Raw genomic sequence first — 15,353 nt, forward strand, 5'->3', positions numbered from 1 at the left:
CCCCACCTCCCAGGGTTAAAGATGTAAATGTAGCCAAATCGATCAACAAATACACATCCTGTAGCTCAAATACTGTTACCCTATTCATAAGAACAGCTTTCATCCACATTGTTCCCAAAAGGAAATATGCCATGGGCTTTCACAAGAAGCCACAGAAAATTCCTTAATTATGAACATGCACAGAATAGGTTTTCTTGTTTAAAAGCACTTGTTTATAAACTGGGGGGTGGGGAAGAGATCAAACCATTAGCCAGAGAATTTGGAAAACAAAATAACATTTTTCTTGGCCAAAAGGCAGAGAAAAAGACTGGAAATATCTTGAGAAGACCTTTTTATATTACTATGGTGGTAATTTTCAAGACAGTCACGGTGCTTTCAACATACCAGCTGTAAATGTGAAAGGTTGTAATGCATGTCATGCCACCAAGAATATGCAAGTCAGTCTGAAATTCAGGATGATTAATATAAGATTAGCTAATATTTGTACAAAGCTTTGAAGATGCAAAGTCCTAATTAGAATTTCCAGATTAGCTTGGTTTATGGCCCAGTGCAATCCAAATCAGTAAATACAAATGTGCCAAGATTTAAACACACACAGGCCTATAGATTAGTGCACCCAGGGGGTATTCTGAACCACTTCAATTTTCAAGAGGGCAATAGAAATTTGTAAGCGGGGGAGAGGACTGTGAAAGCAACTGGGAAAAGCAGAGGAGGCAAGGCGGGCAGTTCTGCAATCAGCCACATTGGCCAACGTGTGTAAAGATGTCTTCAATTATGGGCAAATCCTGGTTGTAGCTTGAAAAGGTTTCTTGGGCCTGCAGCTCAAATCATCAGCCAGGTCATCTCTAAATAGGGCACTACCAGGAAATACCAGGGGTTTAGGCTAGACTAGGAAATGAAAAACCTTCTTGAAAGGAGGCAGTGGTGTCAAGGAAGGAGTGAAGCTTGACTGGAAGGAGATTTTATCTAGCTTTATGGAACATCATTTCCAGGAGCAATTCCCATACCCCCTCAGAGTGACTGGTGGCTTCACGTTATATGTAAGATCTAAGAGTCGAATGAAGGCACCACCAAATGCCCATGCAATGGCGGTGTTGGCTCTCACGGGAGACACCTCAGAATGTCATTCTGCAGATGGAGTTGGCACGTTGAATAATATTTTGTGCAAGCACAATAGCAGAGTTGGAAGAGGAAATGGAAGCCATCAAATCCAACCCATTGGGCACTGCAGGAATTCACATTAAAGCACCCTGGATCATGGCCATTCAGACTTTGCTTGAACATCTCTAGCAAAGCAGGCCTCGTCACCTCCTTGGGCTACTAATTCTGCTACCGAATTACTCTTTGTGTTAGGCAATTTTTCCTAATATTCAACTGGAATCTGCCTTCCTATAATTGATGACCTTTATTTCATGGCTTGCATTCTGGGGCGGTAAGGAATGAGTCTTGCTCTGGTTTGACACCCCTTCAAGTATTTGAATAATCTTTTCAATCTTTTCTTAGCAAGATAAACGTTCCCAATCCTGTTAATCCTTTCTTGTTGAACTTTCATCTTTCCGTTGCTGAATGTCCTTGTTTCTGTTTCCTAAATCTCTTCCAGGTTGTCTGAATTCCACCAGCATCATGACAGAAATGGTCCCAGCTGCCAATGTTGAGCCTGACCAATGCTGATGCATGATGACTGTGAAAACTTTTTATTATGATATATTGATCTGAGTAATTTTGCTGTTGTTGAACTGGATAATTTGTAATACAAAATTCATGGGACAAAAAGTACAATCAATGGAATGATACTCCAGGACGGAGGGCTCATTACTTGATAGATGTTGGAAAGTACAGCCTCCCAGGACTGTGGTCAGGCAACACTTTTCTGTTGGGTGATAAAAGAATTTAATGGCAAATGTGTTGGAAAACACGGCTGGCAAGCTGAGATGCTGAGAACACTGGGGAGAGAAGAAATGGTAGGAAACGCAAAAACATTTTCAGCATTTTCTACCTGCAGACCTCAAGGAAGTTGGGCAGCGCATGAAGACCCATCTGCAGTTTTGGGATGGATGAGACTAAAAAAGAACTATCTTACTCCAAACAAGACTGAGGTCCTCTAGGAACAGAAACCCCTGGGCCACGGTAGAGGATTTTCCATTTTTTTTCTAATAGTGTGTCTTTGTGTGAATAGAAGCATCCCCCCCTTTTTTTTGCTTATTACTGCGTTAAGGCTATTTTAGGCTTACCGAGGACTGCAAGAAGAAATAATCAACTTACTAGAGCACATAAAAGAAGACTGCTGCAATCAGTGAGCAAAATCTCATATATTTTGGGGGTGTGGTGCACGTGGAGGATGGACAAGGCAGAGAAGTAGAAGAAGGGGAAGGCGATGGATCAAGTGCATGGTTAATGGGATGGAGGGCTCTGTCCATTCAGTAACCAGGAACTGGGTCTGACTCAATGGGATCTAACCATCGTTACATAATTCTTGTTTCAAAATGGGAGGAAAATCACAATGCCAAAATTCATTGACATATCAGTGGGAATTGCAAGACTCCAGAACAACCACCACCACCAGGTTGGGGGCAATTTTCAGCCTCTAGAGCCACAGATTTCCCAGTCCTGCAATGAAACCCACAGGACAAACCTATCAAAGATTTTTCTTTAAAACTGGGTACACCCTTATGGAAAGAGAAAAGTCTTCCCCAAAGCAGCAAAACCTACAAAGAAAGAAGAACTGTGGTGGCGACGAAAGCAAGGCTGCCTGGCATTTTTTAAAAAGCAGGAAAGCATTTGCTGAATTTGTTCTGACAGTCAGACAGACAGTTCAGGAAAGAGGTGGCACGCCATCCAACAGAGAAATGTTGCCTCTGTTACAACTACGGCCTTTTCCTGCTTAATTAAAACTGCTGAATACTTGAGCCGGAAAACTGTAATCCCCATTAAAGTGTCATTTTAGCGGTAGGTGATCAGACCTTTCAAGCTACACTAAGTAATTATGCTAGTAGGAACCATGTGCTGTATTAATGGCAGCCCAGGATGGTCACAAATGCGCAGGGTCATTGCCGAATGTTGCTGCTTCACTGAAGTCAACCGGTGCACCCCAAACATGCCTCCATTATGGTTTCAATGCTCAAAGCACTGCACTGATCGTGGGAATGGCCAAGCATTTGCCAAGGGGGATTTGGGGCTCATTTAGAGCTATGGTTAAAAAGGTCTAAATAATGTACATAATGCAGTAATGTAGCAGTGTAAAGCCAGTCTAATTTGAATTCTAGCTAGCCATGGCTTCTTGAAGATACCTCGTTCCATTCTGTGGTGGGTTTCGGCAGTGCTGCTGGTTTTCAGGAAGGAGGGAGCACATTCCAAGAGATAAGAGGAGACACAGTGCAGGGATGGAATATGGGAAGACCAAGAGGTTCAGAGTAGCCCCACCCTAGAGCCTTCCCAGGTTATTCCCCCTTGGGTTAGGCAGAGTTGCTTTAGTCTGGCAAGGTTCTGTCTATCCAGTGTGAGCAAATAAAGAACTGAAGTTTGGCTGGACTGATTCTTTGTCTTTCTTGGGCTGACCCTGACACCAGGAGACCATGAGTTCTAGTCCTGCCTGAGGCACAAAGCCAGCTGGGTAACCTTGGGCGAGTCACTCTCTCTCAGCCCTAGGAAGCAGGCAACGGCAAACCACTTCTGAAAAACCTTGCCAAGAAAACTGCAGCGACTTGTCCAGGCAGTCTCCGAGAATCAGACATGACTGAACGGATTAAAAACAAAAAAACTTCTCATCCCTTAAGAGTTTGTTGCTCCCTTCCTCAGGGACGGTCTACGTTCTTCTACACCCACTTCTTAGATACCGAGTTTGGAACTCTCCAGCTCTAATGGCAAGGCCCAGAAGACTGTTTGGCTTTGAAGCAAAGAGAAAGTAAGAGAAAACACATTCTGGAGATGGAACATGGGAAGACTAAGAGATTCAGAACAGCCCCACCCTAGAGCCTTCCCAGGTTATTCCCCCTGATGTTAGGCAGAGTTGCTTTAGTCTGGCAAGGTTCTGTCTACACGGTGTGAGCAAATAAAGAACTGAAGTTTGGCTGGAATGATTCTTTGTTCTTGGGCTGGGCCTGACACATTCTCTGTGGTACCCAGTTTTCAATTTCCCTTCTGACTTCATTGGAGAGGTTGCCCTAAGATGTTGATGGCAAAGAATACGTTAACACTTTCCACTTTCCTTGTCCCAAAGTCAACTGGGCCAGTCTTCAAATGCTGTTAATCAGAACCCACATATCGAAGAAGATGGTTAGTTTAGCACAGGATTCTTCCATCTGAGTTCCGTGGCACTCTAGGGTTCCGCAAGAGGTCACTAAGGATTCCCTGGGAGATCATGATTTATTTTAAAAAAATTACTTCAAATTTGGGCAACTTCACATTAAGTTTCATTCTTTATTTTTAATTTATGAACACTGTTCATGCATATAGACAGGCCTACCCATGAAAAAAATATAACAATTTTGTAACTTCTGAGCCTGGATGTGCTGGGTGTCCCCAAGGCCTGAAAAATATGTCAAGGGTTCCTCTAGGATCATAAGGTTGAGAAAGGCTGGTTTAGCAGGAAAGCAGAACACAGCACAGATCTCTCCAGCATACTTCGATGCTGCATCTGATCAACTGCTTCCAGAGGTGACCACCTCATGGGGAGGACTGAGCCTATTATTTGGAATCCCGAGGAATCCTGAGCATTTGGACAAATCCTCCATCCAAAGCATGATGAAAAGCACAGGGGGCTTAGTGCACAAATGATGGCAGACCTTTGGGTGTAGGGCCAAGATGGAGTCCATGTGGAATTCCACAAATTTATTTTCCTGTGTAGCTAAGAAGAAGGGAAACTACATACAGTTGGAGAAAAAGCTCCTTTTAAAACCCTTTCCCCATCTCAACCCAAAATAGCTTCTATTTTCCAAGAAGCATTTCAACTTTCTATTAAGCCATGTTGCTTTTAGTGGTAGGTTTAGGAACTTTTGTAAAAGCCTTGTCGTAAGAAATGGGGTAAATATATATATATATGTGTGTGTGTGTGTGTGTATGTATACAGACACACACACACACACACACACACATACATACACATACACATACACATTTGCAGTTGAAAGAATGACCTGCATTCTCCCAGATTCACTTATTCAGATTTTGCCATTCAGTTCCCAGTTCAAACACACACAGAGCATGTTTGGGGATAAAATAAACTTGAAAGCATACGCTTTCAAATTCAATTCATTTGTAATGTACAGATTGTGACCACCACATGCAATTTGCGTAAGATTTTCCTCACCTGCTATGCGTATTTTAATTTCTGCATTGTGATGGAAATTTTGTTTTTAATTGATTTTATGATTATTCACTGTCCAGAGTCGCTTGTTGAGATGGGCGGCCATACAAATAAAATAAAAAAATAAAAAAATACATTTCTTGAGTTGTTGGAGAAGCAACACTGGCACGTTGACTAGAGAACCTCCTGTGTACGAGACAAAGCTCCATGATCTGCAGAGCGTAAAAAAGGAGATTAGCCAATGTTAAAAAAGCCAGAGTCTTTTGTAATCCATGAAATTAGTGCTAAAATTATAATTTCAAATAGCTCTTCATATCTTGTATTAGTGCTTTGAAGAGGACAAAGGCGACTCTACGGATTCAGAAAGGTTTAGCCAACATGCCACCAACTGCTTTTGAAACCCAAGTCAGCAGATACATGGATTCTTCCATCAAAAATTCAGAAGCAAATATTTTAAAGTCTTTCAATACATCCCAGGGTATTTATTTTCTTGGGCATGCAGCTATCTGAGGGTATAGCGTTTTTCTGGCTAGCCAACAAATGTAAAATTCTACGCACCGCGTGAATCTGTGTAATTAAAAGAAAAAAAAGCAAATCATTGTCGTTAATGCCGAAGCAAGATCATAAATGAATACATTATTAAGTCTTACTGAATTAATGTTTAACTGCAATAGAGTTGAAATTGAATGAGGCAATTAATCAGAGCAAGGACAGGGCATTGGGGGTTGGAGAAAAGGATGATAAGCATCTGTCTTGCTTTGAATATGCTGAGCAGAAACGACCTTCAGAATGGGGGTGCCAATCAAAGGAAGCGAGCTGGTATTTTGACAGTTCTGATACCACCATAAGCAGGGAAATGTGAGTGTGACAAAGATCCATGCTGCTCAGGAGAGCCTTTGGGAATTGAATTTTGCCTTTTACAGCCTGAACTATCAAGCCAGACACCGAAGATTTACGTTCGCTGGGCGACGTGCGCTTGATCAAGTACTAAAGATGCCTTTTTATTTTTCATAATCATTATACCATTCACACATGCTGCAAAGTGATATATAATGTTGGGTAGAAAAGGCCTGTGACATCTCTCTGGAGCAAGGTCAGCCACATTCCTATTTTGCAGACGAATAGTTGGGGTGGGAAAAGAACATACCATGGGTCCAAGGCCACTAACGAATCTTGATTGAGTGGGAGGCAGGGATCAAGTTGTGGCTGAAAATGGCTTAGTTCACCCTGTACTAAACTATAATGTGTTTCCTTTGGGTTCGGCTTAGCCTCATGTGTGAACCAATCTTGGGGGTTTGTAAACCAGGATTGGTTACGGGAACCAGACCCATCTGACAAACTACAGTACATTCAGTTACTGAGTATTGGCCTGGGTAACGATTAAGATCTCCTGGGTGCAAGGCCTTCTCAAGATCTTGGGGACAAGCTGCATAGGATATCAAATGCTGAGCTCATATTGTAGAAGGGTGAAGTGGGGTGTCCTAAAACTTCTATTTGCCAGAAATGGAAACAAGTTGATGTCCTCTTAGTTCTTAGTTCAACACGTTGAGAAGTCACGCTGGGCCTGGTCAAGCACCAGCCCCCTGCCTTAATTTTGTCCCTGACAGCTAAAATGGTCCTGATTCATACAGGGCCAGTTTTTACAGTTTTACACCAGCATCTCTTCATAAAGAAGAGGAATGGAATCCAACATTCTCAGGCTGAAAAACAACAGATCCAGAAGCGTGAATTCCAGGGTTCCCAAAGAAAATCTCCATCAACTCTTACAAGGTGCTACCCTTGAAATCATTTTCTCTGCCCAGGGAAGAGTGCATACAGCAGTTGAATTACAGCAGAATATTGGGGAAGGGGGTCCCTGCAGCAGAGAGCCCACCCCATCAATTACCATAACATTAATCCAATTACAGGCATCACGAACGGCTCAGAGGCCGTGTCCTCCCTGCTCCCCATAATTCATGCACTGGGTGCTTGTCTCCCTCCAATTCGCCTGAATAATTCACCAGACAAAGGCAGAAGACTGGCCAACCGCATCCGAGAAGAGGCAATTAAAGTTAGTTCCTGGGCTGGGACTCCACAGAGTTCCACTCCTATACTGGTGTGTCGGGTGATCAAATACTCTTCAACAGTTGCATCAGGTTGAATGCAAAGCTTTAATGAGGCAAATTGCCAATGGACCTGAGCATTCAAATGCATGCTGTTTTCCATATACTGTATCTAATGGATAGCGACTGTACCTTCCCACACACTTACAGCCTTCCCACTTTTCCTCTTATTTCTGTTATGTGTCAAACCTTGCAGAAGGAACTCAGTGGAGTTTATTCCCACGCAAGAGCACCATGCAAGTTAGAGAACTTATGTGCAGACATACATTCATATCCTTATGGTTCAAGTTGCTTCAGATTCTTGTGATGGGTGCAAAATTGCCACCTGGCCTGGGGCGGGGAGGAGAAGAGTCATGACTGGGGTCGGCTAGTGCCTCGAAGTACCCCTTCCACGTGAAGACTGAATGAGATACAGCCATCTGGACTTTACTTTTATTTATATCATTAACAATATACATAATTAATAAATAATAATATATTATTAACAATATAATGCATTTGATATATTTATTGTTTTACTGAGTATTCTGTTGTAAACTGCCCAGAGTCCCTCCAGTGGGAGGAGATGGGCGGTGACAAATTTGATAGATAGATAGATAGATAGATAGATAGATAGATAGATAGATAGATAGATAGAATATCCCCATCCTCTTAGTCTGGCTTAACTTTATTCATTTAAGTTAAAAGTAGTTTTTTTTTTTTTTTTAAATGTTAAAAATTAAAGGACTGTTCCAAAGGTACAACTGGACCAGCACGCCTCCTAAGCAATTGGGGGGGTGGGGGTGGGGGGGAGCTAAAACATATATTAGATCTTCTACATTAGGATTTTCGTCCCCAACATTATTAAAGCCATTTGTCAATAGCCGCAAATATTTTTGCTCCCTGCGTGTGTGTGGTTTTTTTTAAAAAAAAACTTCCTTTTTTACTTTCATTTTTCTTTTGTTAAAGCAAATTAATAGTGCCTTGTCAGAGATCCAATTGTCTGCTTTCTCAGTGGGAATTGCTGGAGAGAGTAGTGTGATAAAGATAATCAGCATATTCATTTCCACCAAGGACTAGGTTCAAGGCATGCTATTAAAGATGTCTGCTCTGATATTCTTTGATGAATCAACTAATTATTCTAGCCAGAGAAGAGTTTACAGAGACTTTTAAAAAAAACAAAATTGGCTTTTAAGCACGTACCTTCTTACCCCCATGTTCTCTATTCAAACCCTTCTCAAGTTGTCCTCTTCCTGACATGCTGGACCATAACTCCCAAAACCTCCAGACCATATGATCATGAGGCAATGGAAGTTGTAGTCCAGTTCACCCAAATGGCTCCAGACTGGATCTGAATTCTCTACTAAGCTGGCAAGGAATGTCCACTTAGGCTCAATCACTCGGCCTTCTCAGTCACAAAAATGACGTATTTTGATGGGACTTTCCAAAGCCTTATTTACACGAACATCAGCTTGGTTAACTGGAAGTTTGCCTCCCCATTTCCCCAGCTATGACCTCAGCAGTTTCCTCCTTAAAAATTTTTAGAAGCTTCTCTTGTGAGGGATGGGACCAGTGAAACTGCAACAATTTTAAAAATGAAGGTAACCCAGCTGCAGATGATGGGACTACCATCAACTCTTCTAGCAAAATGGAAACATGGGATGCAGAACCAGATTTGGTTCAGTGGATGGCATTTTTTTCCTTAGCAGTTTGGACAGGCAGCTGAAGCCAGCGTTTCCCAGCAGGATTTTCACTCAGTGTCCCCTAGTCAGGAGAGGAGCAAATTGCTAAGTGGAAGAAAGAAGGTTAACTAGACATTTCTGCATCTCTTATGCAAAGCCATAACGTGGCTGGTTTGCATTTGGCCAAGCGTGATGTGCAAATGAAATCAGCCTTAGTATGTTTTAGGGTAGTTCAACCAGATTCTAACTGGCTAACTAACTGAAAACTGTGACTCATGGAAGTGCAGGTCTTGTCTTTGTTTCCTGACTTGTTTTCTGTGTCCTGCTTAAGCATCCCAGAAGGTGACAATGTTAGTTTCCATACTGCTGCTAAGAGAACCATATGGAGGTATTTTTGAGATCACCAGAAGTTGAGCTCAACTTGAAAGAAAGCTTGTGTGCTTCAAACACATCAACAACTCAGTGCTACACCCTCCCCTTGTTGCTTCAGAGGGGAATACCAAAACTTTATGGTGAGAGCAGCAACCGTTAAATGCCTGTTTGGTGAGCAAAAAAACAGCTTGTGCCCTTCCCTGCTCAGCTCCAGGTCTGGAACTGTGGCCAGGTTCGTAGTCTGTCCATGTCACTCAAGTGAATCCTCCTGCCTACTCAGCTCCAAATTTGGTAGTTAGAGAGAGGGAACAGATGGATTCTGACTCAACACAAGAGGTCAAACCAAGATGAGAGACAGGACTGTGGTGGTGACAGTTTTGTCTTGGCTACCCAAGCCAGTCAAAAGGTTTCCACCTCTGTGAATGGAGCCCATGGCAATGAAGGCACAGAAAGATGAAGAGACAGGGAGTAACTTTGTTGGTAAGATGGAATTTTATGCATACTCGACAATGACACTCTTCAAGGGAAGCAAACAGAAATGAGAGAGAGAGAGAGAGGGAAAAAAATGGTGAGGATGGAGAAGGATCTGAGAGTGGGCTCACCAATCTGCTAGATACAAATCAACAAAGCAATTAAGCTTCAACAAAAACAAGACAAGGTAACTCCCTGCACCCCAAACTATCCGAATGTTAATTACTGTGCTTACAGGAGAGATAAGAGGAAGAGCCCCCCCTTTCCTTTCCTGAGGAATATATTTCAAACAAAGACATGAAAAATGCATGAGCAAGGACTCCCTTCCTGATGTTGAGTGCTGGATTCCTTGTCAAATATTTCAGCTGCAAGAGGTCCAGAGGAAGGTTAAAGAACAATATTTTCATCTGGGGGAGAGGGAGAGCGGGCTGTCAAGGAGGCTTGAAAGTGATGGGAGTTTTCATAGGCTGCCAGTGACCCCGTCAATGTCGTTTCGCTGTCCAGAAGCATCAGGGTCACAGTTCAAGTCAGGTATGAGGACCCTCTCCAGATTCTACCCCAAAGAGGAAACAACGAGATCTCAGATATCGCACTGGCTTGGCCAAATGGACTTCTGCAAACTAGATTCCTTGCTTTCCCCTGCCCTCCTTCAGATCCAGGGAAGGAAATTCTGAAGCTCTCAACGATGGCATCCATTTACAAGAAGAAGGAGGGCAGAAGAATGAGGATGCTGGCAGTGGTCTGCTTGGGACAGGCATCCAGCAAAGGAGCTTTATCAATCCACCTAGGGCAGTTTCAGCCAGAACACTACAACTGCAATCCATGCAAATTAAAAACCATCTTCAGATCAGTATCTAGACTGGCTTTACAAACTATCTTGCCAAAACTTCACCTGTTTGTTTGTTTTTTTTACTTATGGTAGAAATCCAACTATTATGGTTAACATAGAATGGCCTAGAATTTAGCATGTTGGGCAAACCCAGCCCAATTTCTGCAACGGTTAAAACATCCTGTGGTTTTAGCATGATGCAAGAACCTGGACAATATTGTCCACCCCATCAAATTGCTGACGAACTCTCTTGAAGTTTTGCCTTTTTTCTCTCTCTCCTAAATGTCATGTTTCTCTTTGGGTGAGGATCTAAATGAAGCTTGGTTTTAAATGCAGTTTGAACACATTAACAATACCAATAAAGCAATGTTGAAAGGGGGAAACGTCATTTGGAAAAGGAAAAAAGAATAAGGCTCTAACCAACTGCCAACAATAAGGGAGCTCTTCGCCATCTTGTTTTTCTTGTCATTGAATCGAGTGGCATATAAATTGCAGTAATAATTAATGAAGGAAGGAGCAACCAATGTGAGCAGACAGTGGTGACGATGGAAATCCAACTGGTGAAGAAAATAATTTGCTGGTTTCACAGCTCCTTATCGAAGTAAAAGCAAGTTCAGTTAACCACAACTTGTTCCTTTTCAATATACAGCTCACTGCTATTTTTTGCAGATATAACCACACAGTCATGCCCACCTCCTCCAGCTTGTGCATCTTAATGCTGAGCCACTTAAGAGCTGAAGTGCAGCCTTCTAACCAATCATCTGCCACTCAGACACTTTTAATAAACCTGAATCAATCACTCTGGCCCCTTGTCCTTTATCATGGAGCATCCTCTGGATACCCCCACTTATATAACCATCTCTTCACTCCTCTCCACCCCCCCAAGTGGGACCACAAGAAGATTAATCTTAGCACTGCTTAAGACTCTCATAAGCTGCCTGTGATTGAGGCAGAGCTGGAAGCAGCTGGTGTTTTACAGGTGTTAAGGCCGGTGCATGGATAAGGCAAAGCCGTAAACTTCTACGACAGGTACAAATCTCTAGTAACACTCTGCCTCTCTCACATCAACTGTGGTTTGTAAACCAAGGTTACTTGCTTAGCATGGACTTCTTATTTGTTTACTTGAGTACTAGAGTTGTATGCTGCCCAATCCAAACAGACTTCTGCAGGCTTCCAGAGTCCCAGTGAAAACATCCTCAGAGTTAACAATACATCCTAAAATATTAACCCATCAAATGTCCACAGTAAGGAATGTAACATTAAAAGCAACCAATAAGTCACGATAAAATCCACAATAATACTCTAATACAACCCTTTGATTGATGATGTGCCTTCAAGCCAATGTCAATTCTTAGCAACCACATAGACAGATTTTTCTCCAGTGTGATCTGTCCCTAACCTGGTCCTTCAGGTCTTCTAACAGTGGACCCACTGCCAATGTAACTGAGTCTTTCCACCATGCAATACAATCTTTGTGAAAGAAAGGTGAAAGGTCCCCTGTGCAAGCACTGAGTCATGTCTGACCCTTTGGGGGGACGCCGCTTTCGTGACTTTTTCTTGGCAGACTATAGAGCGGAGTGGTTTGCCATTGCCTTCCCCAGTTGTCACCTTCCCCAGCAAGCCGGGCGCTCATTTTGCCAACCTTGGAAGGAGGGAAGGCTGAGTCGACCTGAGCCGGCGACCCAAGAATCCAGCTTCTGCTGGGATCGAACTCGGGTTGTGGGGAGAGTTTCGGTTGCAATACTGCCACCTGCCACTCTGTGCCACACGAGGCTGTAATACAATCTTTACACTAATAATATTACTCATAATATTGCTGTTACATAAGGGGTCCGGGTTGGTTCTCTACCAAATCCCACATACATCCAGTTTAAGATGCTTGTTTGCTAAAAGACCACAGGGGAAGTCAAGCTTGGGTATCCGGCAGCAGAGCCATGGAGCCTTGCGTGTTGAGTTACTTATTGCCCAATTCTACTGTGCTGTAGGACCACCACTACTATGGTCAAAGGAGATACTGATGCTCTTCAGCTTATCTGAACCAGGTGACCTAAGTATGGTATACTTTTGAGCACTGAAAAGCCACAAAATTTGCATGATTTCTACAGCCTATCAGCCTGTCTTGAACCACAGGACTTCATCTTTCCCACACATCACAGAGCTGAAAAGCACCTCAAAAGACCTCTAGGACAAACCACCTACTGATGCCTGCGGAGATGACGACATCAAACCTTGAACAAAGCACAGCACATTCATTTCCAAAAAGGTGCGTTGGAGCACGGAGGGCCACAAAAGTAGCATTTGTCTGCAACTCCCTAAAGCAACCACAACTTCTTTTGGAATCATGCGCCTTTTGGGAGTTGTATCCTAAACACTCCACAACCCTACAGGACAGTCTGCTGTCTTTTGAGTAGAATACTATGGATATCACCAGGAAGAGCTTCTTAAATTATACCTTAAATCCTGTTTTTTGTAAATTGAACCCATTGTTTTGAGCAACTGGTTTTCAGGGGCAACAGAGAAGTTTGATCCATCATCTGAAAAGGAAAAATCAGGTCCTCTCTTAAGTGCATGCTGCTTCAGGTGATGTATACCCAACTCCGTCCACCCTTCTTGTTAGTTTTGGTCTCACCATCTACCTCCAGACAATCATATTTATTGATATCTTTTTTACATAGAGAGGTTTGACAGTTCTCTAAGCTTCAATCTGATCCAAATGAAATCAAGTCAGCTCTGAGGAATCTAACAGTCATATTTCTCTGCGATGCATCTTAAAATTGCATTTGACCTGTTTCCTGCAGACGTAACTTTTTAAATCCTAACCTGTCCTTGTTGTTCGACCAATCTCTCTCTACAACTAAAGTTAGAAATTCTGTGTTCCCTGCCCCACAGAAATATATTATAGATACGTTATTACTACTTTTACGGTTAATATTGTATACATGTTTCCATGGCATGATGAACTGGACACAGAATAGTCTCCAGTTTCCTCAGAGACTATTCATTTTCCCTGCTTATTTCATTTTTAAAACAGGGAATACAATCCTGGTTTTTGCCCTTCTTTTGCCAGTGCATTTTTAAAAAAAATAAATCTTTTTTTTTCCCCTGGGGAGGGGTGACTTCCTAAGAAAAGCAATAAGTTTGCAGCTACAGATGCAGCTTCTGATTAAAGGGCTGATTAAAAGGCTTACTCATGTTGCAAATCTGGAGAAAATTAGGTGCCCGAAATGAGAAGGTTAAATTTTAGACCTCAGCAACCTCTTTAATGAGTCCACTTAAATAAAAATGGGTTCTAAATGGCACATGGACACGTCTTCAGATAGACTACTCTTTTTTGCCCCTTTTATCTCTTCGTTCAACAGAAAAGAGAACATTCTCCTGGGAGATCCATGTAGCACTTTAGAGGAGATACACCAGACCAATCTTGCCAATTCTGCTCAGCAGCTTTGGTGCTGCTGAGAAGCAAAGGATTTGGAAGGCTTCACAGAAGGCACAAGACATGAGGAACCACGCACAGCATGAAGGGTTAGGCAACACCTGGACCAGTGACAGATCCTACTTTGGTGTTTTCTCACTTTCGTGAGAACCAAAATCCAGCCCGCTACTCACTCACCACAAACAGGAAGTGCTCCCAAGATAACAGGGCTGCCTGCAGCTGCCTGCTAAAACTTGGTCTTAGAGAAAAGACCAAAAAACAAGGTAAATCACATCAAATACTTCCATTATGTCCTCCTCCACCAATGCCAGGGACTTAGACTACTTGTTTCATGCTCCACTGGGAAAAATCTTGGCCATGCCTAGCTTCCACTTCCCATGTTTCACCTCTTTATATCCAACACATCAACCACCAGACCAGCAGGGCATTTCCCAAAAAATGGATAAAAGTACATCTGCAGAGAGTATACAAACCAGTTTAAAGTCAGTAAGTCACGGGGTTCTGGTTTCAGTTCTGTAATGTTACTGAAGTGTTGCTTTTGTGCAAGAAGCTAAAAATGGCTTGTATTGCATGTTGAAACATGTGTTTCTATATTACCCTGTTTCTATGACTTGGGGCAGTCGGTATTTCAGTGGAGGCTAAACCCCGAAGCTAAAACTTGTCCGTTTAATGTAGGAAGAATGGCAGAAGAGGACTTCCATTGGTTAGTACCTGGATGAGAGATTCCCAGGAAATCCTATGGCTGAAAGAAGAACATGACAAACCACTTCTGTGCTGTTGTCGAGAAAATCACATGCATTGGTCACCAGGTGTTGAGCTGAACTTGAGGAAGTCTTCATCTTTATCCTCGGCAGAAATTTACAACAAAAAATGAGCTGAGCTATGCTGCGTTGTGTATTTCTTGCCCACAAAGGCTCAGAGATGATAGCAAAGCTCTGAAGCCATTACAAAAGAATTCTAGAACCTGCTGTGTATCAGATGCAAGCTCTATTAAAACAATCAGTGTTCAAATATCTAGCCACGCTTTCATCTAACTGCTCTACATAAAGATCTTGAGATGAATCTGTTTGGACATACAGTTTCAACTTGTCCTTTGGTAACAGACTGATCTAATATCAGATTACTTACTTTTGACTATGTGAGAACTACCTCCCACATCATATATCCTTGCTCAGGACTGAGG

At 42.5% G+C, this 15,353-nt stretch overlaps 1 protein-coding gene across 9 annotated transcripts in view; it reads right to left on the reverse strand.

Moving 5' to 3' along the window:
• Positions 1-15,353, reverse strand: part of FBRSL1 (fibrosin like 1) — a 529,962-nt gene that overhangs the window by 217,187 nt on the left and 297,422 nt on the right. Inside the window, exon 1 of one of the 9 annotated variants that reach the window (XM_063315890.1) lies at positions 8,587-8,764. The exons of 7 other annotated variants lie outside the window; for them this stretch is intronic. In XM_063315890.1, coding sequence (XP_063171960.1) covers positions 8,587-8,676 — 90 coding nt within the window. In that variant the 5' untranslated portion in view covers positions 8,677-8,764. Of the gene's footprint in view, positions 1-8,586; positions 8,765-15,353 lie in introns of those variants that run through there. One more of the 9 variants, XM_063315891.1, reaches the window with a different exon arrangement.

Source organism: Candoia aspera, chromosome 15 (assembly GCF_035149785.1).
Source record: "Candoia aspera isolate rCanAsp1 chromosome 15, rCanAsp1.hap2, whole genome shotgun sequence".
Classification (NCBI taxonomy): Eukaryota; Metazoa; Chordata; class Lepidosauria; order Squamata; family Boidae; genus Candoia; species Candoia aspera.